Source organism: Falco naumanni, chromosome 2, assembly GCF_017639655.2.
Source record: "Falco naumanni isolate bFalNau1 chromosome 2, bFalNau1.pat, whole genome shotgun sequence".
Taxonomy (NCBI): Eukaryota; Metazoa; Chordata; class Aves; order Falconiformes; family Falconidae; genus Falco; species Falco naumanni.
The window spans coordinates 30,781,049-30,805,607 of NC_054055.1; the positions used below are offsets into that span (position 1 = coordinate 30,781,049).

Consider the following 24,559-nt stretch of genomic DNA (forward strand, 5'->3'; position numbering starts at 1 on the left):
GGCACCATGTATATTTGGAAGGGTGTGAAAACTGTGTATCATGTCACTCTTCACAAGCCCAGAGGCAAGCAATATACATCCAGCTGCCTCCAAGCATCCCAGGCAAGGACTCATTTAGGCTGCACTTCTGTTTGAAAACAGCCCGGGGCTGTCCTTCAATGTATCTGTCTTCGTCAGCTGGTGGCTAATTCAATATGAATCTGCACTGCTTGTGTTTCGGATGGAAGCGAGACAACATTTTGCCTTTTGCTTACTGCAAGTAAAGGCAGCTTTCTATTACTTCACACTGTTATTTTATTATCCCAAAGTGCTGCAGGCACATTATAGGACATGGAGAATTAATGAGTCCTGAACTGAGGAAGTGGCAGTCTATGTACAGGCAGGACATGAAAAATGAGACAAGAGGAAAAATAAAAAGATAGGGAGTGAGAAAGGAGGAGACGACAGAGTGCTTGGAGACTAATTGCACAGACACATTTTAATAGGCTTTAGAATTGTATTGGGGTTTTTTTTGTAATTCTAATATGGTTCAAGCTAATATTTAATTCATGTTTGTTGCACAACTGGCATACACAGAATTAAAAAAAGGATAATTAAACTCAAAGGCTTATGTCAACCTCAGATGCCGAAATGAGGACTGTACCCTCCCTAAGCTCCCTCTGTAATGAAAAAAAACCCTGAGGTCTGAAGTGGGCCTCTCTCTAGCTGTTGTCTAGAGATGCAGCCTACAGAAGCCACATTCCTAATGCAGGACTCTCAGCTACATGCCTCAAACTAAATGGGATGAATATGAGTCTCTCTACGTGCTCTGAGGGCCAACCTAAAACACCTTTTGTCCTCCCTCTGACTACTTTCTTTCTTAGAATTTCTTTGTCTTGAATCTAGTCCTTAAGAACAAAACCAACAGTGTTAGGAAAATCCTTAATATTTTCAAAACATTAGCACAAAAGATTCAGATTCATGACACGCTCTGGTAAGTGGTTTATAAAATATATTTTTTTTTTCCTTGTAGTCAGCTATTTAGGATACTAAATTCTGAAGTTTCTGTAAGTCTTCTAAGCTTTTTAGACTAGTATATACAACGAACATTCCCTTTGACAAGATCATGCATTAGAAAAAATAAGTACCGAAATAAACATCTCCCGTAGATTCTCTGGACATCAAGCAACTTTATTCCTTCCCATGCTTTCCATCCCTGTTTTCAACATCCCCGAGTATCAGCTGTTATCAGTTCCCTTGGAAGAGGTTTTCCCCATTAGGATAACTCAAGAGTAAAGCACTCATGGGCTTTAATGGTGACAGACTGAGGCCATACCGGGGCTTAGAGTTTCCAGACCAATTACATGGTCTTGCAGCAAGCTATTTCCTCTGATAGATATTATATTATAGATAAAAGGAAAGAGACATTCAGGACAGAAACTGAACAAATGGAGGACTGTTCCCTTTATAGGCACATAATGAAGAAAAAATGATCAAAAAGGGTACTGAAGCAGTTGGAGGTACTGAAAAGGAAGGCTCATTGCTCAGTCAAAAGGCACACCAGTCTGCAAAGAATTTGTGCTCAACGGTCAGCCCACCAGCAAAGAGAAGCTGTGAAGATGTCAAGAGACATTAAAATAGGAATGTAGAAGCTTGAGATAAATGTGGGACCTCGATTCCCATTAGCACTGTTGAAGAATCAAGACGGTGTGTTACCAGAGATCATAAGACCATCAGAAGCACAAAAGATCCTGAGCAATCCTCTGAGATCAGCATGCGCTATACTCATTGCTGATGGGTAATGCAGAGCCTCAAAATACCCAGGACAGGGAAAGAGCCCACGGAATACCAGTAAGTAGCTGCTAGTGCGACTTGCAGTTACTGAATACAGTACGTAAGGACACTAAACCTGTTTCTTTGGGTAAGCTACGTTACATCTCTGAATCACACAACCAATGTAGCTACACCAGCGTCGCACTGTGCTTGGGTTACTTTGGCACGCTGATCAGCCATGGCACAGCATCACGATAACATAGCTACAGCAGTGATTTCTACAGTAATAAACAAATACGCTAAAGAGAACTGTCTGGGAGCAAGGCCAACTGCCATGAAACAGTCTGCACCTGTACCATTAAAACATCTTGCATTCCAAAACACGCTGGCAAGTGGTCTACTGGGAACGGTCCCTGGGCCACAGTAATGTGGTAAAACAAGTCCCCTGGCCCACGGTAGAACACACCCAAGAACCACATGGCAGAGAGCTAGATGGCCCCACCCAAACTGATGCCATCAGCCATTTAAGTATTCAACACTATGGACAACAGTGCTCAGGGACACCCCCATATGCTGTTTAATGCACTGGCATGGCTGTAACTAGGGCTTCTGAGCCAGACGGCACCTCCACAAGGCAGTCTGCTGTGTAAAATGAACACACGTCTCTCAAGTTAGTCTAACACAATACTACACCACGATATGCCCAAGGTCTCCATTGCCAGGACCCTAGCCCCCACTCCAAAAAAATGAAATCGTGTAAAGTTTACTAGCTCTTCTGCTGTCTGCATCCTTCTGTTGTGTAAGACTGCCGGAATGGCACCTGCTGGATTCACTTTTCCCCTGCCTTCTCTACCCAGTGTTGTTTCAGATTTCATTGTTCTGTATTAAGAACTGTATTTAACAGCTTCTTTGCCTTCTCTCCCCTAGAGAGCACTCCACAGGGCACACAGAAGGATTTTATAGCAGCGTAAGCGCAATGGGCGAGTCAGAAGATTTAGCTTTGTAGCTCTTTCCTGGGTTTCTTCTCACCAGACCCCGTGAGTCAGGTTACAGTCTGTTTCACTAATATCAGTCCAATGCAAACCCATTACCTTCACGGTACTTCTGTTTGTGTAGTCAAGATGACTGCAGCGGAATAACTCAGAGCCACTTGTCTCAAAATGCCTTGCTCTGGATTTCTAGTGGAGCAATGGAGTCAGATGATGGATTCCCATCATGCACCTCGATAACTACTACACTCAGGACCTTATTGCCAACAGTAGTGTTTGAGGCCCCGTGGGAGAGGTATCACCATCATCATTATTGTATAAGGATGAAAGGTTGTTTGTAATCTTCCAAAAAGCACCTGTTGAAGCAGGACCACAGGGCTGTAGTGAGCACACCTGCCTGCACATCCCGCTCACTACTCACTCTCAAAGCACTCCCCGGAGGGATGCATCAGGACTCAGGTGGCACGTACCTACCCATCCAAAGCCAGCGAGTTAATCACCCTCCTGAGGGCATGGCGCTCTCAACTAACAACAGGAGAAGCTAATTTATACCAAACGTCTAACCTTCACACAGTTAGCTGAGGTGACCCTCACTGCCTGCTGGGACCTAGTTGTCACAGGTGTCAGCACAGACCTCCTGGCCACTGGAATGTGATTTAAAGTCTGTTTCAATCTTGCTTTCAGTGCCTAGTCCCAGTGCCATGTGCTGGCAGGCCTGCCTACCCTGAAGTTCCACCAAACCCTGAAGTTCAACAACAAACACCAAGTAAATCTGGTTACAAATGGTGCCTCAACCCCAGTTGGTGACAAATAGCTCAACTTTATGTTATTTGAATGTCAAATCAGAGACAAGCTCTCTACCTTGACACATCTGGAATGATGGATATATAGGAAGTGAAAGTCCCAGAAAAAAAAAAAAAAAAAAAGAACCCCCAAGGTAAAAATAGGCCTTAAAATAGGTTTCAGCAGCAGTGAGTGATATGTATTCCTGAGAGTTTCTCATAGATCGATGAAATATGTGACAAGAGGCTGACATGTCATATTGAAGAACAACCATACAAATGACACAGTCATAAGTGTTGAATCCCTTTAAGCCAGGAACGTGTGACATGAAAGCAACTTCTCACCACAACAAACGATTTAGCTATTCATTCGATAGTTTAGGCAACCCATCTGACCGAGGACACACATGAATTATGATATTCCTAAAACTTTTACCTTTAAGTGAGGTACACCGTCTTTTTTATGGGCTGCCTTGTCTCTTGTTAATAACTGTATTTTCTGCTTAGGAATCTCACACATTTTACAGAACTGCAGCAAGTAGAGAAAGGGGGGGTTTATCTGCTTAACAGATTACTTAACAGAGGCTCAAATAATTTGTGTTTTGGCCAGGATCACACATGCAGCTAGTGAGAGCCACAAGGAAAACCAACAAACAAGTATAGCACAGTCAAAAAATTAACATAACTTCTGAAAAATTAATTTGAGGGACAGCATCACCAGAGAAAATGTAAAGGGGGAAACAACCCCCCTGAATAATAACAAACAAGACAGTAATGGATTTTTCTAAAAGTATGGTAAAAATAGCTACTGTATGGTACAGTGTCCTAAGCTTCAAATATCTTTTCTTTTTCTGTTTCACAATGGATTTCTCTATATATCGTTGAACTGTTCCTTCACAGTTGCCTGCTACCAAAGAAACACTATGATTTTCCTTCTGCCTAAAATTCATCAAACACTCAGCAATTAACTACTAATTAATTCAGTTTACATCATCAATATTTAGATTTTAAACTTATATGGAAAAAAAAACCCTTGTAGTTTGATAATGTCTCCCCACTTTCTCTTAAAATACTTAATAAATTATTTGAAATATGTAAGTGGAAAATTTGCAAATTCAAATAATTGAAGTTAAAAGTTATAACTCTTCAAAACTTTACATGACTTTTAAGTGAGGAAGGAGAAAACTAAGGGTTTAGGCAAACTTTGGTGCTATTAGTAAGCTAACGATGAAGGTGTGAACCCTTGAAGACGTGGGCTCTTACAGCTGTCTAAGGGAACAAGTGAAGTTCTGCTGGGAGTTGTCACATATATTGAAATATTCACTAATGCCAGCTGTCTCACTGAAGTGTTATGCTCAGTTAAGGCATATATGCTTGATAGATAGGAGACAGCATAGCAGTAATCCTTGAACACAGCTACAATGATCAAAAAAAAGTTTAGGAATAAAAAATTCAAGACTTTAGGTCTGAGAAACTATCTGTTTTCCACATTTGTCATGCGTCACTTGGGATGTCAGTCCTGAATACAATTAATTCAGCTGATGCTTTGCCCTTAACATCAGTGGCAGCAATAATCTGTCTCATTGCTTAAAAATTAAATGCCTAAAAACTTCTAAAATTGTCTTAGTTTGTCTTTTTGGGTGTTTTAGCCCCAAAAATCTTTGCTTTGCTATTCAGAGTAGGGATAGTGAAATAGCAAGCATTTGCATGGCTTGTAAAACCAATAAAACTTGAAAATGAACATTTCTACAACTCATTTTAAGTAACTTAGTATTAAATTCTGTATTTTTTTGCTTTCTTTACAATTTGTTTACAGTTCTTTAAACATACCTATTTGTCCTCCCTTCAATTTCTTTCCACCTTTTGTTTTTCCCTCTGTTTGCTTTCTAATCAAAGACCAAAGAAAGATCATTTTCTTCTTCCTAAAATCTCAGGTTTTATAGCACAAATCCACTACTAAAATTATTACCAGAGAAAGCTCTCTGTCTCCCATACTTCTGGGCTAAAAGGTTTCAGTAGCAGATGAAATAAGTTTTTTATTTACTGATAAGCCCAAAAATACGTTTCCTGAGAAGATACAATTTGTACAGGGAAAGTCTCTCAGACCAAGGATGGTCAAACTATTTCAAATCTCATTAATAAATAGTATAAATTAATTGGCTTATATGTTCTGCTCCCTTTATTTAGGAACTTGACAACACCGGCTCAATCCATTCTGATTGGATTCAGGAGCTTGAAATACACTGTTTTTGTTTAGCAGCCTCTTTGCCAACCCTATTTACTGAGGCAAATACAGAGAGAGTAACATATTTTCCAACAGATTAGGAAAATTAAGTCTTCAAACTGTAACTGATCTTGCCTGTAGCACAGAATTTTGCCTGCTTTTGTAGCTGGAAGCTGCAGCAAAACCTTAAGGAACATATGCCCCATCGAGTACTGTATGTATTTGATTAGTTAGCTGCTATAAGCAGCTTCAGCGGTACAGGCTCCATATAAGAGCTCACACATCATTACATACGATCATCAAGATGTCAAAGGCTTGCAGCGCTTGGATTTACCACAGTCACTATCCACTATTGCTCCCCCTGTAACAAAAAAGGGACCACTTGGTGTAAAACTGTGACTGAATTACTCTTACAGTTGTCTCCATGCTTTCAGAGGATGACAGTTGAACTTCAAAACAGTTACTTTTTTTTTCTTCTTTATTTACTGTTGAGTAATCGGAGAATCGAGAAAACAGCTCAGTTTAGCTATGATGAGACTACAAGACAAAGCAAAAAGCAGATCTTGTAAGAGGGAAAAGCAAGTGCTGTGAACAGTTGGTTTGGTGAGAAAGCTGAAATATAAACATTGTGAAAGAGACATACGTAACGTGTTTATCAGACTAAAATAGCTGCTAAACAGAACTAAAAATAATAATTGAAATGCAGAGACCCATTGCTTTTCAAAATAAACTTCAGTGCAAAGCACTGTAGTTATTAATTGCCATATGTCATTGTTCAGATTCCTCAGACAGACTCTCCCACTAACCTACACTCTCCAGTGTCAAGTCTGGGACAGGGATGCTTCATAAAATCATCAGCTTTGGCACCTCATTGACACTGGACACAGGCAGCTGTCATGCTGGTCACTGAGGTCTAAAGGCTAATGTCACCAGTTGGGGTCAAATCCTTCCAAGTGTCCCTCCCAAGGAAACCCCTTTTTCTATTCTAGAAAAACACAGCAAATTAAGAGTGACTTGACAATGAGTTTTTGAGCTTTGAACCGGTTGTGAATCCACTGGTTATTTTGTTTTCCTTTTATCTACGTTCCCCAAAGATGACTAAAACCCTGTTATCCCAATATCTGGAAAGGAGGACTGGATTTTTTTCCTTCAAGCTCATGTCACATCAAATATTTTCAAACTTTAATCGTTAGGTGTGCCCACAATACAAAGTGATGAAAAATGTCCTTAACTTCTCAGACCACAGAAGAGATAAAAAAAGTAATTTTAATTAATAGCTGGATGCATGAAAAAGACTACCATATTCCATTTCCATCTCTTTTAAAATTTCTAATAATGCTACTTCAGTTTTGGTGCTGTGGCCCTGATACCACTTTGCAAAGAAGAATTAGCATTACAATTTTGCCACAGTCAGACTAGAGACCAAAGGAGATACACCAGACAAGGAGCTGGGAGGAAAACAATTGGGAAAGCAGGAGGGAGGAGAATGAAGACCTAGGAGAGAAGAGTGTTTACAGGAGTGGGCAACCTCCTTTTGCCCTTCTGGAGCCAGAGGAGGAGCAAAGGCTCCCTGTCATTCCCAACAAGATGCCACAGCAGCAACGTGTAGGCTGGGCTGGAAAGCACTTCCCTCTCTTTCCCGCAGAGAGGGACTGAAGGTGGGAGCTGAATGGGGGATCCCATGGATCATCCCTGCAGCTCCATGATCTGAAGAGAAGTCATCCATTCAACTAATGAACACAGTCCATGCCTGGCAGTGGGGTTATGAAGTCAGAAAATAAAGTCATTCTCCTTGACTTTGGTATGACACAAGCTGGACAACTACTAGCAAACTTTATGGCACTTCCCAGGTCAGCCCGGCCAGCACCGTGCCAACAGCGACCCATTTCAGGGTGCCTAAAAATCTAACCTGCTTTTGCGGGTGGCTCTCTGACAGTCCAAGGAGCCAGCTCCACCTGCCTGATGCTGTCCACGGGTGTCACTGCCACAGGGACAGTACAGGTAGCTGGGCATGCTTCCAGACTATCCTGGACACAAGTTATCCTGGGATACAGGGATGATGCGGCACCAAGCCCTGACTAATGTTGTCTACAGCCCGTCCAGCCCCGCGCTGGGCCCCACCGCTGAGGCAGCACAACGTGCTTCGGAGCTCAAACTTACAGCCCCCGGCCAGGGTCTCTTAGCATCTTCCTCCCCGCACGGCGGAGGAGGATGATGGGGAGCCTTCCCCCGCTCAGCCCGGAGGAGCAGGTAAAGGCGGCGGGGCGCTCCGAGCGCGGTGCCGCCGCTCGCGCCCGCCCGGGCCGCCCGGGCCCCCAGCCCGGCGGGAGGGGGAAGGGGCACCCGGCGCTGAGCGGGGTGCCGAGCGGGGGGCTCCCCAGGGTGCAGGGCCGGCAGCCGCAGGCAGGCTCTGCCCAGGGCACGGAGCCGCCCCAGCCCCAGCCCCGCCGCTGCCGGGACGCGCTCGGCGGCGGCCGCCGGCAACAAGTGCAGCCCCGGGGGCCCGGGGGCAGCTTCGCCCCCAGCGCCGGCGCGGCCCGGGGGGGCGGTAAGGGTCCCCCGCCACTCACCCGCCCGTCTCGGCTCCCGAGTCCACGCAGTCGTCCTCGCCGCCGGGCGGCTTCTCCATGGCGGCGGCGGGGCTCCACGGCCGCCCTCCCGCGGGGGAGCGGCGGCTGCCGCGACCTGCCTCTGCCGCTGCCGCTCCGCCGTGTGCGACAGGCAGCGGCTGCCGCCCGGCCCGCCCCGGCCCGCCTGCCCGGGGCTCGGAGCCGCTCCCCCGCCCGGCCTCCCCCCCCCCACCGTGGCGGGCGCCGGGCCCCCCTTCCCCTCTCCCGCCGCCCCGCGCCGGGGCAGCCCGCTGGGAGGGGCAGGGGCCGCCGGCCCCCTCCGGCTACCCCCGGCCCGCAGGGGACACCTTTCCTCCGCGCTCGCCGGCGGGCCGCCGTGGTGGGGGGCTCCTGTCTTAGAAACTACTTCAGCACCTTCAGCGTATCACTTTTGGGTTTCCAGCAGGAAGAAGGGCTGAAAGGTGCGGTGCCCCGTATCCAGTGAGCGTTAGGAGAGCCTGCTGGAGGGACACCTCACTCTCCACCTGGCTTTGGAGTATCCGCTATTACAGCCCTGTGGTCTCCCTTAGCGCTGCTTGGCACTTGCTCGTTACACCGAACACGATTATTTTGAAACCGCACACAGAAGCGGGTAGGGTATGGTTTCCCAGCCCCCTGAGAACTTCTGTAACGATGACAAAAACCGATGTGATGCAAAAAGAGCATTTTGAATGCTGCCTGTGAAGAAATGCTGATGTAGGGAAACCTACTGGTAGCGGGGCAGTCGTGTTCAATAAGATGAGAGTGCGGGGAAAAGTTGTGGGCGAGCTCCTGTACGCTGCACGTGTCAGGTGTGTCTGACTGGTTTGGATTTGAAGGTGAACACCTCTCCATCGCCTACATAAATACAGATATTCGCTTGCGTAAGTCTGAACCGAGATCTCACTTTGCTAAAAAATAAAAGATAAAACTCAGTCTTCATCCACTTGGTCATTCAGGCTAGTGGTGGGTTACAAGAGGAGAGGGCAGCACTGGTTTGTTGTTAGTTTGTGCCTCTGAGCTGGCAGACCAGCTCTCTGTCTCTTCTGGATCTGGTTCAGGCACAAAACTGCAATGTGTTCTCTGTTCCCTACAATCTAGGTACTGTGGGACAATTAAAAAAATAAATCTACCACAGAACTGGGGAACCTCTTCCATTAATATTTTATGGCAAATGTGATCTTTGATGAATTGGAATTTTCTCTTCAAAAATCTCTACCAACTACCAAGTTTCTATCAGCTGCAGGAGATGGCCACTTGTAGAAAGTGATCAGAAGTGAAAAAAAAAGGTTGTGGTTTGTTTTTTTTTTAATATTTTCTTTCATTATCTGTGCCTTACAAGAAAGAAGAAAAATAGAGAAAATCTCAACATTTGAGACATAAAATAGAGAAAACCATAAAAATATACTGCACAAGACAATCTTACACTGGCATAAAAACTGCTAAACTGGTTTAGCTTGCCACCAACACTTTTTTAGGTAGTCTACATTGCATGGCATTGACGTCCTTCATTTCAGGATACCCATGCTTGCCAGACAGTAGTACAGCTGTGTATAGCAGCACGAATTCATAGTAACATCTAACACTGTTTAACAGGCTTATGCTGGGTGTAGCTCATGCCACTGTTGTCTCCAATAGTATATGGCTCTGGTTCTCTAAAATAAGCTGGATGTAGGCAGGACTGCTGTGAAATCAAAAGAAAGGAGAGAACACCTTGGGAGGAGCTGTCAGGGTGGCGTTAGCATACTGTAGGAACATCAAGCAGGCACCAAACACAGAAATGCTTATTGTGAAACCAGTGAATTCCTGCTGCTCTACCATGGAAAGACACCGGGCTTGCGTGCGGTCCTGCAGCTGCTCAGCATCACAGGTCAGTCCACTGTGTGTCTCCAATGATCTTCAGAAGAAATTTGCAGCCTTTACTATTCATCAAGAATTGGGAAAAAAAAAAATCATTGGATAGGAAAGCTGGTATTTAATCTGTTTTGAATATCTAGCTAGGTTTGCATGCGTGTCATTTTGAAAGCAGATTTTTCAGTTTATGTTGAAGATTTCACATAGACATTCTCACAAATCTAAGGCTTTTGGTATCGAATAAACCCCTTTAATACCAATCCTTCTTCCATCTTTCCCCCAGCAAATTACTAAAAGCTAGTTTAGATGAAATGCTATAAAAAGTACTCTATAGAACGGAGCAGTCCTATACAGACACCTACACAGCAGTTCAGAACGTACAGAAGCAAACTCTTCTATCCTTTGTAACTGGTAAACTGCCATCCAAACCATTTACTCACAAAATGAAATGCGTACCATTTCTTCTAGGACTGGAACCAAAATGCTGAGCCTGGCTGTGAAAGGAACCGCGGCATGAGCTGGTTCTCTGCTGCTAATATTTGAATCGTCTTCCTCAGGTAAGAGGCATTAATGTGCTTTCAGACATGGTGTGTCATTAAGAGATTTGTCCAAGGCTAGAGAGAGGCAAATCTGAGACAATGATTCAGTATGTCCTTATTCCCAGCTTGGGCCTCTGTTTTGGGTAAATATTTATTCTCCATTGACAGCCACAGCCATGGAGGACCCTGAGCCCCCCAGAGGAGATATCAGCAGTCTGTGTTACCAGACCTCGCTGTCTCTCTGATTCTTAGTCTACACACATGCATTTATTTAGTTACTGCAGTTGTGCTTAAACGCAGGTCACTTCTATTTGCTTTTAAGTGTGATTTCAAAGTGAAATAAATTGACTCTAGCCACTGTTGAGCTGATTTAAGATGTAACCAAACCTCCTTAACTATTTAGAAATAGGTTTAGTTAAATTGATACATTTCTGTACGTACAGTTTTAGGTGGTCAGCTAATAGATCTTTTCCATCTCTGACTTTTATTATTCTAGTTAGTTATGTTTAAGCACTGGCATATGAGAGGATCTGGAATAGATTTTATGCCGCATTTAAGATTAATTTATTCCATCTGTCTGAGGGAGGGAAAAAAGAAACATTTGAAGGAAATATATAATTAAGATAGTAAGTAAAGCTACCACAAACTCTAGGCTCTTATTTATATATTTGCCTCATTTAACTCTGTTTTAATATGGTCTTTCACATAATTATGGTGGAAAGGAGACTCCTCTTTATTAAATTCCAAGCATTTCAGAGATCTTAATGAATGAGGTGTTAAGTCCTGGCCTTTACTTAGGTTTTCTCTGTAACCCGTGCTTCACATTGGCTCCTCTGTAGGTTTCATTGAAAAGAGAAGTTAAGTTTCAATTATTTTCTTGTACTTTTGAGGCTGTGATATCAGTTTAAAGATGAGGATAAGAGTGAAAATATTCCTAGGTTAAGTTTCCTCAAATTTCAATCCTTTCATTACAGAACATTTAATAGGAGTGGTCACAAAAACTCGGATACAAAAGTATCAGGAGACATCTTCAAAGATGCTAAAAAGGTAAAGCACTCTTGTCAAAACCAAACACCAAAGACATGAAATTAATGCTAGTTCTGCAGAAATTTCTCTTGCCTCTAGTTGCCTAGGGCCAGATCTAAATTAGAACTTAAGGTACTTAAAAGAGGATGTAAAGCCAATTTTTATGGCCGTGTTCAAATCTGTTATCATGATAAATCCTACACAAGGACTAAAGAGAATGTGTCTACCTTCCAAAGGAAACTTTCAATGTACCTGGTGCTGTATGTCCAGATTGTACAAGGTTCACTGTTCTAGCTTGTATCAGCAAAGTGAGGCATCACCTAACTACAGCCTCCAGCTGCTACAACCTCTGCCCTCACAGAAGCAAATGCAGGCAGCAGAACCTCCTCCTCATGCCTCACATAATGGTCCTAGTAACTGAGAACACGGTGCAGGAGAGCGGTAGCTGCAGCCTTGAGCTGAAGAAAGGCAGAGTAGAAAGCTGAAAGATAAACTACATCAGATCATACGTGTACTAAAACAGAAGAGGAAGCAAAAGCATCAATTTCCCTAATGAATCCACACCTGGATTCAAATTTCAATCTCTTTTCTGCCCCCAGAGTTCTGCCTGCTGGGATATCATCTTTCCTGCACCAGCCGGGAGGATGGAGTGCAAGCGGAAGAGCGTGCGTCTGGATTTGCAGCCCAAAGAGAAGTGAGTGAAAAGAAGTGGCTCTTTTGTTCATTGCTCCATGTGACTGTCCTACCAATTCTGGTATCACTTATGGGATATTTCTAGCTTCTCCCCTATCTTTCTTTCTATACAGTGCCAGAACTTCACTGTCAGGTAGAGAGAGAGAGGAGAAAAATGTGTCCCTTTTCATGTAACTGAAATTCTGGTGATAAGGGTGCTCTGCTGGGGAAAAAAAGCACTTGATTCTGTTCTTTCCATGCAGCATTTTGGATCTCTCCCTTTTTCTGTGCAATTCCCAAAGAAAAGGGGACAGATGCCACTGCAGTTCCTTCTGGCATTATACTGTAAATTAGAGTCCTCCTAGTTTTTGAGAGACAGACCAAGAACCTAGCTTAGCAGAGGGTTCAGTAGTGTAAGATGAAGAAGTGACAAAGATGCTTAAGGATGGGATTTGTTGTTCCCAATTAAAACTTTTCAAAATGGACTATAATTGTGCTGTCTCCATTCTCTGCTACCTGACTTTAAAGGCAGAATCTTGCCCCTAATAAGGGGTTCTGGATCCTATTCCTGGCACTTTCCATCCCAGTCTAGGTGTTGCAGTGATGAACTTCTCAGTTTACAGGATCTGGCATTTATAGAAAAGGTTTTCTCCTTTAGTGGTCCCGGTGGAAATTAGCACTCTGCAGGTCAAGACTATTAACATTCACTACTGGACTTAAGACACTGGATTGCGGATTTAAAAACAATGGAGGCAATTGCAGTTTTGGAAGGAGGTGGAAAGTTACGGCTTGGCATGTGGTTCAGTCTTCATGCTAGGTCAGCCCTAAAAGGCTGACTTTCAGACTGGTAAAAGTTGCCAAAATATTTGTGGCAGTTTCTCACATAGACTGTCGGGTTGTTGGGATTTTTAAGGGTTACAATGAGGTCAGTTTCATTTGTGGTAGGTCTCCAGCCAGACACCCAACCTTCTAAAATTCTATAATTTTGAGGTAAAATACAACTATGCAATAAAAAGCTGTTTCTTCAAAGCATTGAGGCCAGGGTTTTCAGTGGAGTTTAAGGGATTTTGGTTCCCAGGTCCCACTCTTAAGTTTCATTTGAAAACCCTAGCACGCACACCCCTACAAAAGTTCATGGTACAACGCAGCAAATATGTATTTTATAAGCAAATTGCTCTTTTTTTTACTTGAATTCTAGTATATTAAAATTTTTATTGAAAACTTCTAGCACTCAGTAACAACTGCTATAAAAAGCTGAGTATTTGGAGTCCCTTTCTGTATCATCCTGAAGCCCAGAGCTCAATGGGAGTACAAGGGGGAGCAGAGCTGCACCCCACCTCTGTGCAAGCATCTGGTTGGAGGACTGACTAAGCTGGGCAGTGGAAAGTCTCTTTCAGGGGAAGCCGAGATGACTATCATGGACTTTAAGGAATTAATCTTGCCCTCACATTGCAAATGATCTTGTTCAGCCAGACCTTTTCAGTGGATGTAATCAGTGGCTTTGCTGCCTGTAGGTGCCAGGATCAGCAATCCAGGCTTGGACCTGGGGGCAGTGGCTCTGTGCCAAGCAATAATGCGTCAGCCTCCAGGCTCTGAGTGGACTGATAAGTACTGACATCCTAGGTAAAGTATAAGAGATGAGCCTTTGCTCCAAACCTTGACCCAGCCCTCACTGGTGTGAGGAAACCTAGAAGAGCTTAGCACCGGTTTGGACAGCCCTGAATGTAGAAAGCCTGGTGTACAAGGGCTACGTGCCACAGATGTTTGAAGAGATGTAGAGGTCATGCAGGTGAATTCCCCTTTTTCTGGTCACCAGCGACTGGTATTACACTGCACATCTCCTTTGGTGTCCTGTAAGAGAGAGTGCATGAGCACAAGCCAAACAAGGCCACCTGGGCCTGCATCTGGGACTGGAGAGGTGCTTTCAAGATCTCAGTGGCTGAATATAGACCTACAAATGTGCACGTATTTCCAGGTACTCTTGGCCTGCTTGGCCAGAGGCTACTCTGATCTCTGCTGGCTGATGGATGGAGAATGTAATCTTCTTCTGTGGACTTGCTGAGTTGGGGAGGCAAGGCTTGAGACAGAATGTGTGTTAGGTGATGCTCAAGTGTTTGCTTGATTTCTCCCTTGATGGAAATGTTAAGAGTGTATTGGAACACATCCATTAAAGCACAGGGGAAATGTTTCAGTTGTCACATTTAAAAGAGTGCCAGCAAGTGTCATGTGGTGCCACGTGTGTGAAAAGTTTACCGGGAAAGCGGGCAATGGACTTGGTGTCACTTTTATGAGGTCAATGAGACAGTTCTGGCTTCTGGTGAGCATCCTAAGCCATTCACATATACTCGGTGAGCGATCATCGCATTCACAAAAGCACTCCTATGCTGGTAACCATGGCAACTCCTATTAAATAAAGTTTTTCATAAAATAGTGTGCTTTACAAGGCAGAGGAAACGTTATTTTCAAGGACCAGTCCTGTACCCACTGGCGCTCAAAGAGGAAGGATTAAATCCCTGTGGCAGCAGCAGTAAATATTATAGCAGCTTTCACATGTAGACTCTTCTGAAGGGGAAAATGGTCTTCAGGGTTTTTTTTCTCCTTTGCAGCTGGTTGTGACAGTAAAACATTTTACTCTGGAAAGCAGCTACATTTAAAGCACTGTTGGATCTCCAAGGGAGATTCTATTTCTTAATTGTTCTACCACATTTTAAAAAATCCAGTTTTGAATTACCTGTGATATAAATTTTTAATCGTAAGATTGACAGTCAGGTAGTCCTATTAGGTTTAAATGGTTTTACTAAACCTCTTCATCCAGTAGTTGTGAATTTTAGCAACTGTTTTATCAAGCGAACAGCAGGAATGCCTGTTCTATGCATAATCTAAGCCATGGTAAACATAGTGAAGTAGATCACAGAAATAAAAATTAAATAATTTTTGCTAGAAGATATTTGATTCTGTTTCCACTTCTGAGATCTGTAAACAAGAGTAGATTTACTGGTGTAGAGGGAGTTGTTAAAGTCCCATTTACGCTGGCCGCTGTAGGGGCTCCTGTGTCCGGTGGCTTTGTACAGCCTTCCTTCCCCCTCCCTCGTTAGATTGAGGCTACAACTACTCCTTTTACTGATACGGTGAGACAAATGTTAAAATATCCCTTCTGTCACGTTGGGAGCAACCTTGTATGCACGATGTCTCTACCTGTGCTGAGAATGCTAGGAGGGAATGACTGCCCGTGAATTGTGAGTCAAGAGTGTTTTGCTTCAGAGGTATCAGTGCTGGTATCAGCATGGGGAGAGGCAGGTGCGAGAGAAATCGTACTTGATATAAATGTGCACTTCTATTAAAAACTGGCAAGGAATGAAAGCGGAGTCTTATACAGGAACCACAGGAAGAACATCACTGGGACTTCAAAGGAGGAGAAACACTGTACCCCAACGTATGGGCCGGGCAGTTCTTTAACGTCCTCTCACAGCAGGCAAATCACTGAAAGAATGTAAAGCATGTCAGTTTTCTGGTTGATCCATCTGTACCAGGGTGGCCCTTTCTGAGAGCTTATGGATCAAATTAAAGGTCTCAACTAAACCTGCAAACTGCATCATCCGATGACCTGCAGAACCAGGGTGTCTCACTCTTTTGCTAGCAGCAGAGCTCCTTAGCAGCAAACACTTGGCTAAAGTGAGGCTGCAAACCCTGACCTCCTCTCCTGTCCCTGACCGTGCATGTCCATGTCCTCATCTCCACACTGCCTGGAGAATTTGAAAGAGCTGGTCTGACTGAAAACCAGCCCAGCAAAAGAAAGAAGCGGTTTGTCTCCAACCAAATTATTTTCCTGGAGAGACTCACCTTCTGCTTGCACAAATGGCAGCAGCAAGACAACAGAGTGGGACGGAACAGCATGGCTGGAGCGCATGGCTTCTCCAGGGCAGGGGACAGTGCTGCAGCAGCCCAGATGCAATTTAACTTCAGCTGCTGTTCTCATACTGCACTGAAAAAGTTGCAGAACTATCGCTGGGCTACATAAAAGTATGAAGGGCAGAAACTTGGCCCGAAAATCCATTAGCCAGGAAGGATTGTTAGGAAAAAAATTTGGATGCTGTTTCTGTGGTCTGCAAGTTTTAACTGAAAATTACATAACCTCTTTTGGCTTGTATAAATCAACTTTAAAAAAATAGCTTTGATGTTTAAGAAGCTCAGACATGTAATAGCCGGCTCTGGCATTTTGCAAGAAGTTCATAAAATAGCTTAAGACCATTAGTACTTGTTGTTGTAAACTCATTCTGTAACTTGGGAGCCATCTGCTTATCTCCGGAGTTTATTACCACCCATCTACCTTAGCATTTTGGATGGCTGCCCATCACTGGAGCGTGTGAGTGCCTTCCCTTCGAACAGCAGTGCCTCCTGGGTTCCCTGGCTGCTCTGCAGTCTTCTTTTATTGGAGACAACTATTTATAAGAATAGTTGTACTAGGTTGTATCCAAGATCCATCTAGCCCTGTATCTGTCTCATCCAGTAGCCAAAAGCAGATGTTTCAGAAAAGCGTAAGGACAGGGCAAACTTCTAATGGTACTTCCCTGATTTATCTCATGATGCAAATTTGATAATTAAGGCGGCCAGGGATCCTAAGAGTATTTGAAGTGGATCAGAGCATAGGTATGCTTAGACCAGCTCTGGTTGCGGTAACAGTTTGGCTAGGAGAATATGTGCCTGATTTTGTGAATACTACACATTTTAGTGGCATTCCAGTATCATCACCTAGCTAGTGATGGGGAAAAAACCTTAACGAAACAGGAGAGCTGTCTTGGCAGCAGTTACACTCTGATTTCATTCCCCCTGGAAAGCTGCACTGTGCAGGTGACAGAGCATCTAACGATTGTTGTCTTCAGCTCTGATATGCCTCACTCAGAGTTTTGTGATGTTGCAAAACTTCTTGGTCAATCTGCCAAGACCTCCACGCTGTGGCTGGCAGTGCTACTGGCTGGAGGTGGCCTCTAGTGATTTATAGGTATCATCCTGTACACAGATGGGTGGTTGTAGCCTTTCTGAATATGTCGGTTTGATTTGATGGGGGAAAAGGACTGTCTGAAAGAATAGAGGCAACAATATCAATCACTATGGAAGACACGTCAGGAGAGAATGTCCATCAAATTTGCTCATTGCACCTCTTAGCTCCAGTGTATTTGATGCACGAACCAGAGCCCAGCTGCTTACAGGTGCAGGGAAGCCCAGCTGGATTTAAATATTCTGCCTGAAGGAAGAAGAAGGTCCTGTTTATGACAATAAGGCTGAAATGTATTTTATCTCCATCCTGCTACAGGACTTGACCTGGCCCCGCACAGCCCTGCCTAGTCCCACTGGCCCTCTGCCTTGTTTCCCTTGGGCCACAGCTGGAATAATGGTACCAGTTTGGCTTCTCTGTTGTGGCAGAGGGGAGGAGGAGAAGGTCTAAATGCTCATTTCCTTCTTCCCCATTAATTTTACTCCTTCCATAAAATTCCACATGGCCAATCTGGTGAGCATACAGAGGCTGCATGACTCTGGGTGGCAGGGGTGCACTGCAGCAGGAAGTCCTGCACCCCAGAAGGATGCAGGAGCAAGCGAGCTGTATACAAACTGTAAAAACCCACCCCCACCAAGTCTTGAAGATGAAAGGAAAAGGCCTAACTGTTACTGTACCTGCTGTTATACCCACTATAACAGACCTCTCGGGAAAACAGTCACTGCCATAGTATAACAGGTAAAATCTTTAAAGGGTGAACCTCGAAATAATTATGCAAATAAAAGCATTTACTCTAGGAGTGAAGATCAGGTTTTGCAATGCAGATGGAAATGAAATAGAAAAAAATTCTTTCTAAACTTACTCTTTTTCTCTGCTGGTTGCTGGATTTCCCCCCAGACTTGGGCCCATGCAGCTCACTGGCAGATAGATCCTTTCAGAGCCCAGATGGGCAGTAAAAGGATGACTTGAGAAAAAGGTTTCCAAAAGCTATTCTCAAGGCACCTAATGTGTAGCAGCTAAAGGAAAGACAGTAACATGTGCGAGGCACTCTTAATCCAAATCCCAGTAATGGAGTTATACGATAGGCTGCAGCTTCTTGCCTCTTAATTTATAAAGGATCAAGTGGTATTAGAGCCAGTCAGCAATGCATCATAAAGTGCTCATCACAGCATGTCAGTGCGTAAAAAAATGCCACTCCACAGAGAACAGGGAATAAATTCATCATCTCCCCTTTAAGTAGCTATTCAAGGAAGCTGATCAGCATGTTCTTGTCTGCGAGTGAGGAATGCTGTTTATGCTCAAAGAAATAGTGTGTGACTTTCCTGCAACGGTTTAGATACGGATTCTGGGCAAAATCGAAATGCATGAAACCAGTGAAACAGTTATGTTCATTGTCTGAAAATGCACTGTTAATCTTAAATCTAAGGCAACGCTTTTCATTATTTTTATCTGTTCAGCAAATGACACTACTGTGTAAAAAGGTTAAATTTCATTTTGAATATATGCATCCTTTATGCCCTTATGTGTGTGTGCATGTTGACATTTCTGGGACTATTTACTTCAGCCTGTTACTACAGGCTATGCTATGGATCTACATAGTATTTTCGGAATATGCATTACGGACAGTATTCTGTGTTTGCAGGACTGATCTCATAAATAGTTCCTTTTCAGCTATTTCCATGATAATGTTATAGGAATAAGCACCACAAAAACCCTTAAGAAAAACTTAAGAGGAAAAAAAGTCTAAAAACTTGTAAAAATTTTATTCCACGGCTGTCAAAGGAAGAAGAAAAATACATGATTTTAAGCACTTGCCTTTGCTCAAACAATGTGAAAAGAAGTTTTACAAGTTACTTCTTGCCCAGAAGTTGCTCCCATAACTGCTCTTCAGAAGTTCTGTTCATGGAGTCATGATAAAGATGCCAAGTTTATTCACCTGGGATTTATCAAATAAAATCTCATCGTACATTTAGACAATCATTTTCAAGCCTATCCATTTAAAGTTAGGTATCTACATTTGTGTTTAGGTTCCCACATAATACTCACAAGATTCTCAGCACTTAGTATCCATTGGCAATGCAGATGCGGAGCACTCTTCAAAATCTACATTTCTTTTATTGATCTCAATATGAGCCATCAGCTCAAATTTTGGTTGCAGAGGATAAGGAATCTGTCAAGCACGTAAGATAGGGATGTAGTGATTAATAGAAAAGCGGAGGAGCCTCTTATCCCACCCAAGGTTACACCATCCCTCTGTTTGGCTCCAATTTTCATATAAATTGCCATCTTCTTCCCTTTCTTTGTGGCTCGTTTCCCTAAGAGGATAACCTTTTTACAAGTACCTTTGTTTTAACTGCTACAGCTTGACCTCCTTTAGCTCATCTTCAGGATCCCTACCTTATTTGTTCATCTTCCTCAAAAATCCACTTTTTTCCTGTTGCTCTCAGGAAACCACAGCAAAAATGTATTTTTACTATGAGTTCCAGCATCTGCCTATTGTCCTCAGTCAGCTGAAGTTTGGACAATATTTAGTATAAGGCAGTGCAGGAGTACAGGAAAATCTCTACTGCTATAACCAAGGTCTATGCCATCTTCTTCTATTCTCACCACACGAGTCTGCGCTGAAGATATGAGAGAAACAGATTTTTGCCCAGAGAACTTAGTAGTGTTAACTTGTAGGTAAAAAAAGCCAGAGGCATTAGTCACCAGCTCAGAGTACAAGCACGGGACAGAGGAAAAGTCTCCACTTGGGGAAAAGTTGAAAGGAATTTTTTTGTCTGAAAGAAGATTTGAAAGAGAAGAACGGAGATTGTGTGCAAACAGGGAGCAGTTCATTGAGTGAAGAGGTGTGTGTGCAGCTCCATTTTGTGTTCCAGGAGAGCGAGCAGTGACCGTACAAAACAAGTGTCGGACAGAATGAATTTTGCTTAATATTAGGCACTCTTCTGAGCACTGCTAGGTGAGGAGCTTAGCTGACCAAGTCATCTGCCTGCCTTAGTCAGTGGAGAAAGACAGGCACCCTCAGGGTGATTCACACTGCAGAGTGTCTCTCTTCGTTGTTAAAGCAGCAGCCTGCACGTGGGTGGTAGGGAAACTGTCCAGGCATATGATAGGATCCTCCTATATAGACAGATGCCTCCAAATTTCCCATTCTTGAAGGAGCTTTATAACACCAACCGATAAACTGCAGTTAATGTAACTGTCTTAGCGTACTGCCTGTTTCTGCTAGACAAACATTTCTTGTGGGATAAAATAATTTATCTGGGGTAGAAAAGTTTCTTTTAGTAACTATTATAGTTACTGTGGTTGCTGTATCGTGAGATCACCCACATGAAGAAAATGTTTATTGGATTGTTTGAGTGATTGCTTCCTTTCTTGCATTTTTGGCAAAGCTTTTGGGCACAGGAAGAAGTAAATGGACCAAAAAAAGTCTTGTTCACCTCCCCACCCACATTGTCAGCCATGATTATATCAGCCATGATATAATAACACATGTTTAAACATTTTGTAAGTAAGGAAGAATTTTAATGGGTGATAATGGCAGAAGCTTATGGTATAGCTAGTGACTAATTTTGCAATGGCTGTGGAAATGGTATTAGATGACTTAGGGAACTGAGTGTGGGCTCTGGATCATTTCACCAGCCAACGAAAAATAGCAGTGGTTTACAGTCCAATAACTATATAGTGATTTGTCTGCTGTAGGTTTCTCTTCTAGAGTGAGTGACAGAAGACCACAGCTGTATCTAGCCACCTTGTAGGGGAACCAAAAGGCTGGACACATAGGGAAGTGATCCTTCCCACAGAGCAGGTGTCTGGTTAAAGCCTGGTCTTGCTGAGGCATTGAGAAGGTATAGGGGTTTGTTGAGGTATATGGCTAGGTAATGTTTACACAGTGCTGTAAGAGTGTTGTCTTTGTTGTTTTGTATATGTTAATAAATCTAAAAGGCTATGAAACCTGCTGCTAATCTGATCTCTTTATTTTCCAAGTGCAAGCTCAACTTTCAACAGTATCCTCAGTAGCAGAATATTTATTCAGTCTGTAACAGCGACACAATAGTATTTGCTTTTCTCACTATCTGTACAGATCTGGTTATAAGAGGAAGCCTTTTGGTGATATTCATCACATTGTTTTTTGAACTAATTTTAGAGCTGCTCTTCAGTTACAACTTGGCTGTCTTTTCTTTTTCCATGCAGTGAAGAAATGCATAAGGACACCAACCCTCACTCCTCTTCATTGCAGGTTAGCAAAAAGCCCTTGCACAGAAAGGAACTTCCCTGATTTTGAGTGCTCTGCCTAGGGGACAGGGGATGGGATATTGCTACGGCTGTGACAGCAAGGCCCTTGGCCATGAGCTGCTTGTCTGCTGCCCAGGACTGGGGCCATGGTGCTTGAGGACCGTGGCTGTGCTCTGGGAGACCTCCCTCACTCCCATGTAGCAGAGGTTCTTGGAGAAGATTCATGGGCACATGGTGCAGCTGCTGAAGTTTAGACACCCAGTCTGGGAAACTTATCTTTCTGGACTCCCTTCAAAGTCAGGGAAGAGAAATAGGTCCTATGAGTCACCTCCAGAGGACTTTGTTCCCTCCCAAGTACTAGGCAGCACACTTTTTGCAAGTAGGTGGTATCCTAAACACTTGATTTCCCTGCTTAGAGTTAGTGAAATCAATAGCCTGTGTACCTATCTGCAAGGTGGATTTCGTGCCCTGAACCAGAAAATTCACATCATTAAGACCTAGATGACAATGACTTAAGTGAGAAGTTTGTTGGGATGCTGAGTTATATGTATACTGTTATGACATGACCTTTTATTGATCTTGATGGGTCACCGATCAGTTCCAGCAAGGTGACCAGGGCAGACAGAAAGCAGCCACAAAGAAGGCAGATGTTGAGTGATGAGGTGCTACTGGTGTTTATCTGAATTCCATTTTACAATAAAATCTCTAGAAGTTGTATGCCTCAGAACTCCTGGAGGCACTCAAGTTACAGTAAAGATCTCCAGCAGCTCAAGAGCTCTTTTGTAAGAATATCTCTCTTTAAATAGTGGATGCCTTCTTCCACTGCTTTGAAGTTACACACGGACAAGAGAAGAAAGGGACTGCTTGTAGAGCATTAGAAATCCACTCTAGTTTTTGTAACTTAGTGAAAGTCTAGACCTACGTGCTAAAAAAATGTCAAGTGCTTCTTTTCCCACTCCACAAGTAAATGTCCTTAATGTGACCTCCACTCCTGCGGTACTGGCAGAGGTCCTTGTCTGACATTCCATCTCTGTGGAGGGAAGATGTCAGAAAGGATGTCCATACCTGGGAGTGGAGCACAGTACTGAGATTCCCCAGCCAGTGGGGACACTCCCAAGCCATACGGATTTACCAGCTCAAATCCCAAATCACACTGACTGAATTAACATAGCAGTGCACCTGAAGCAAGGGCTGTGAAACTGGGTGCAGTGCCATGTGGACACAGACCGCTTTGGGACCTGAGCGGCGTTATATCCAGATACCTTCCTTCCACCTCCACAGCACTTCTGGTTCATTAAGGGGTTCTCTCCAGGCATCTCTAGCTCCTTTAAGGCTCTGACTGAGATTTTGTCATGCTTATTCAGCCCTAACAGACTGGATAATCTGGCCCTCAGGGCCAGGGAGAAATCAGAGTCTGACCCTTGCACAAGTGGTCGCACAGCGATCATCCTTCTCACTAATGAGAATGTTCCACCTGACCTGTTCTGTGTTTTCTACTCCCTCCTAGTCACCTGCTTGTCCACATTAAACCAGAGCAGGATTATGACTGAAAGCATTTTTTTTTTCCTGTGGAGAAAAGAAAAAGCTAGAACCAGTCTATAAATAGCTGAAATCTGACTGCCCTAATGAAAGTAGGCTTCATGTCTATATAAATTAGGTTCTTTCTTAGTAATGCTTGGTAATAATTTCCATACAATTCACGTGCAAGTACACATGCCAGAGAGTATTGTTCAAGGTGGAAATTGCCTGTATCTACACGTCTGTAGAAGAGAAACAGTTGCGGGAGGAGTGCACAGATACGACACCAACCTTGACGTCTTTCATCTTGATCACAGACTTGAAGGGTGAGTGAGGTAAACCATCATTTGGCCAGAACGATGGTCAAGGAGGACAGTGTGCCACTCATCCCAGTATTGACTTGGTTATAGCCGAATTAAAACACAGCTTGGAAGCAGGCTGATAGAAACAGAAAAAATTCCACAAAAATAGAGGTGAGGAGCAGGAAGGAAATAGGGTGAAAACTCCTATGCTTAGGAAGATGCTTCAAGAAGTTTATCAAGTCAGAGACTTTTCCAGGGGTGCGCAAGTCATTTTAGATGAGTTCTCACTTGCAAAGAGACCTCATTCTGATCTCTCCTTGCATTTTCACGCTATTGCCTACAGAAGGAAGGAATTAGAGCTAAGGAGCACAGAAGTTAGTGTCTTTCATTAGACCAAGGTGTTCAGGTTTTATTGTGAAAAATTCTCTGTCCATACCCAGAAAAACTACTGAAATTTCTAGGAAGTGGGAGTCCTTTGTAGGACAGCTGCCTACAGGCATGAGAATGCAAGGAGAGCCTGACAGTTTTTATTTCCAGAAAGATCATTCTAGCCACTGTTGTCACTGCCGTACTTCTCTCTTTGACAGCAAGGGCAAATATGACCATGGCTCTGACTCCTGGGCACAGAGCAGTCTGCCTGCATCCCCACACTCCAGTGGCTTCATGCCATTAACCTGATTGTATCAGACGTTGCAGCCAGTGCAGCCTTTGACTTACTTATATCTCTGACTGATAAAACCCCACTAAACTTCATAAAATTGAGCAATCCAAAAAAGTTTTCTGTGGTCACCTTTATTAGTAATTAGATTAAGGAACAGATTGTGAATCTACTGAATTTGGTGGGTATTTAGGTAGCAGCTGGCTTATTAATAAAGGAAAAGATTTAAGCAGTTTGTCCATAACTGAATGTTCACATGACTGTGCTGTAACTATAGATTAAAATAAAACTAAAATCAACTACGAATTAAAATTTTAGTCATCAGACTGGTGTTCTCACCTCTTCCCATACAGCAGGGTCCACTCTGTGTATAAGCATTTTCCACTTGCAAAATCTGAGGCATCTGCAAATCACGTAAGACTGAAA

The 24,559-nt window shown here is 43.5% G+C and overlaps 1 protein-coding gene across 2 annotated transcripts in view; it reads right to left on the bottom strand.

Moving 5' to 3' along the window:
• The window catches only part of FAM124A (family with sequence similarity 124 member A), a 54,199-nt gene extending 35,741 nt beyond the window's left edge, over positions 1 to 18,458 (bottom strand). Inside the window, exon 1 of one of the 2 annotated variants that reach the window (XM_040584381.1) lies at positions 18,282 to 18,458. In XM_040584381.1, coding sequence (XP_040440315.1) covers positions 18,282 to 18,328 — 47 coding nt within the window. In that variant the 5' untranslated portion in view covers positions 18,329 to 18,458. Of the gene's footprint in view, positions 1 to 8,317; positions 8,445 to 18,281 lie in introns of those variants that run through there. The other variant, XM_040584380.1, reaches the window with a different exon arrangement.
• Between the last annotated feature and the right edge of the window lie 6,101 nt (positions 18,459 to 24,559).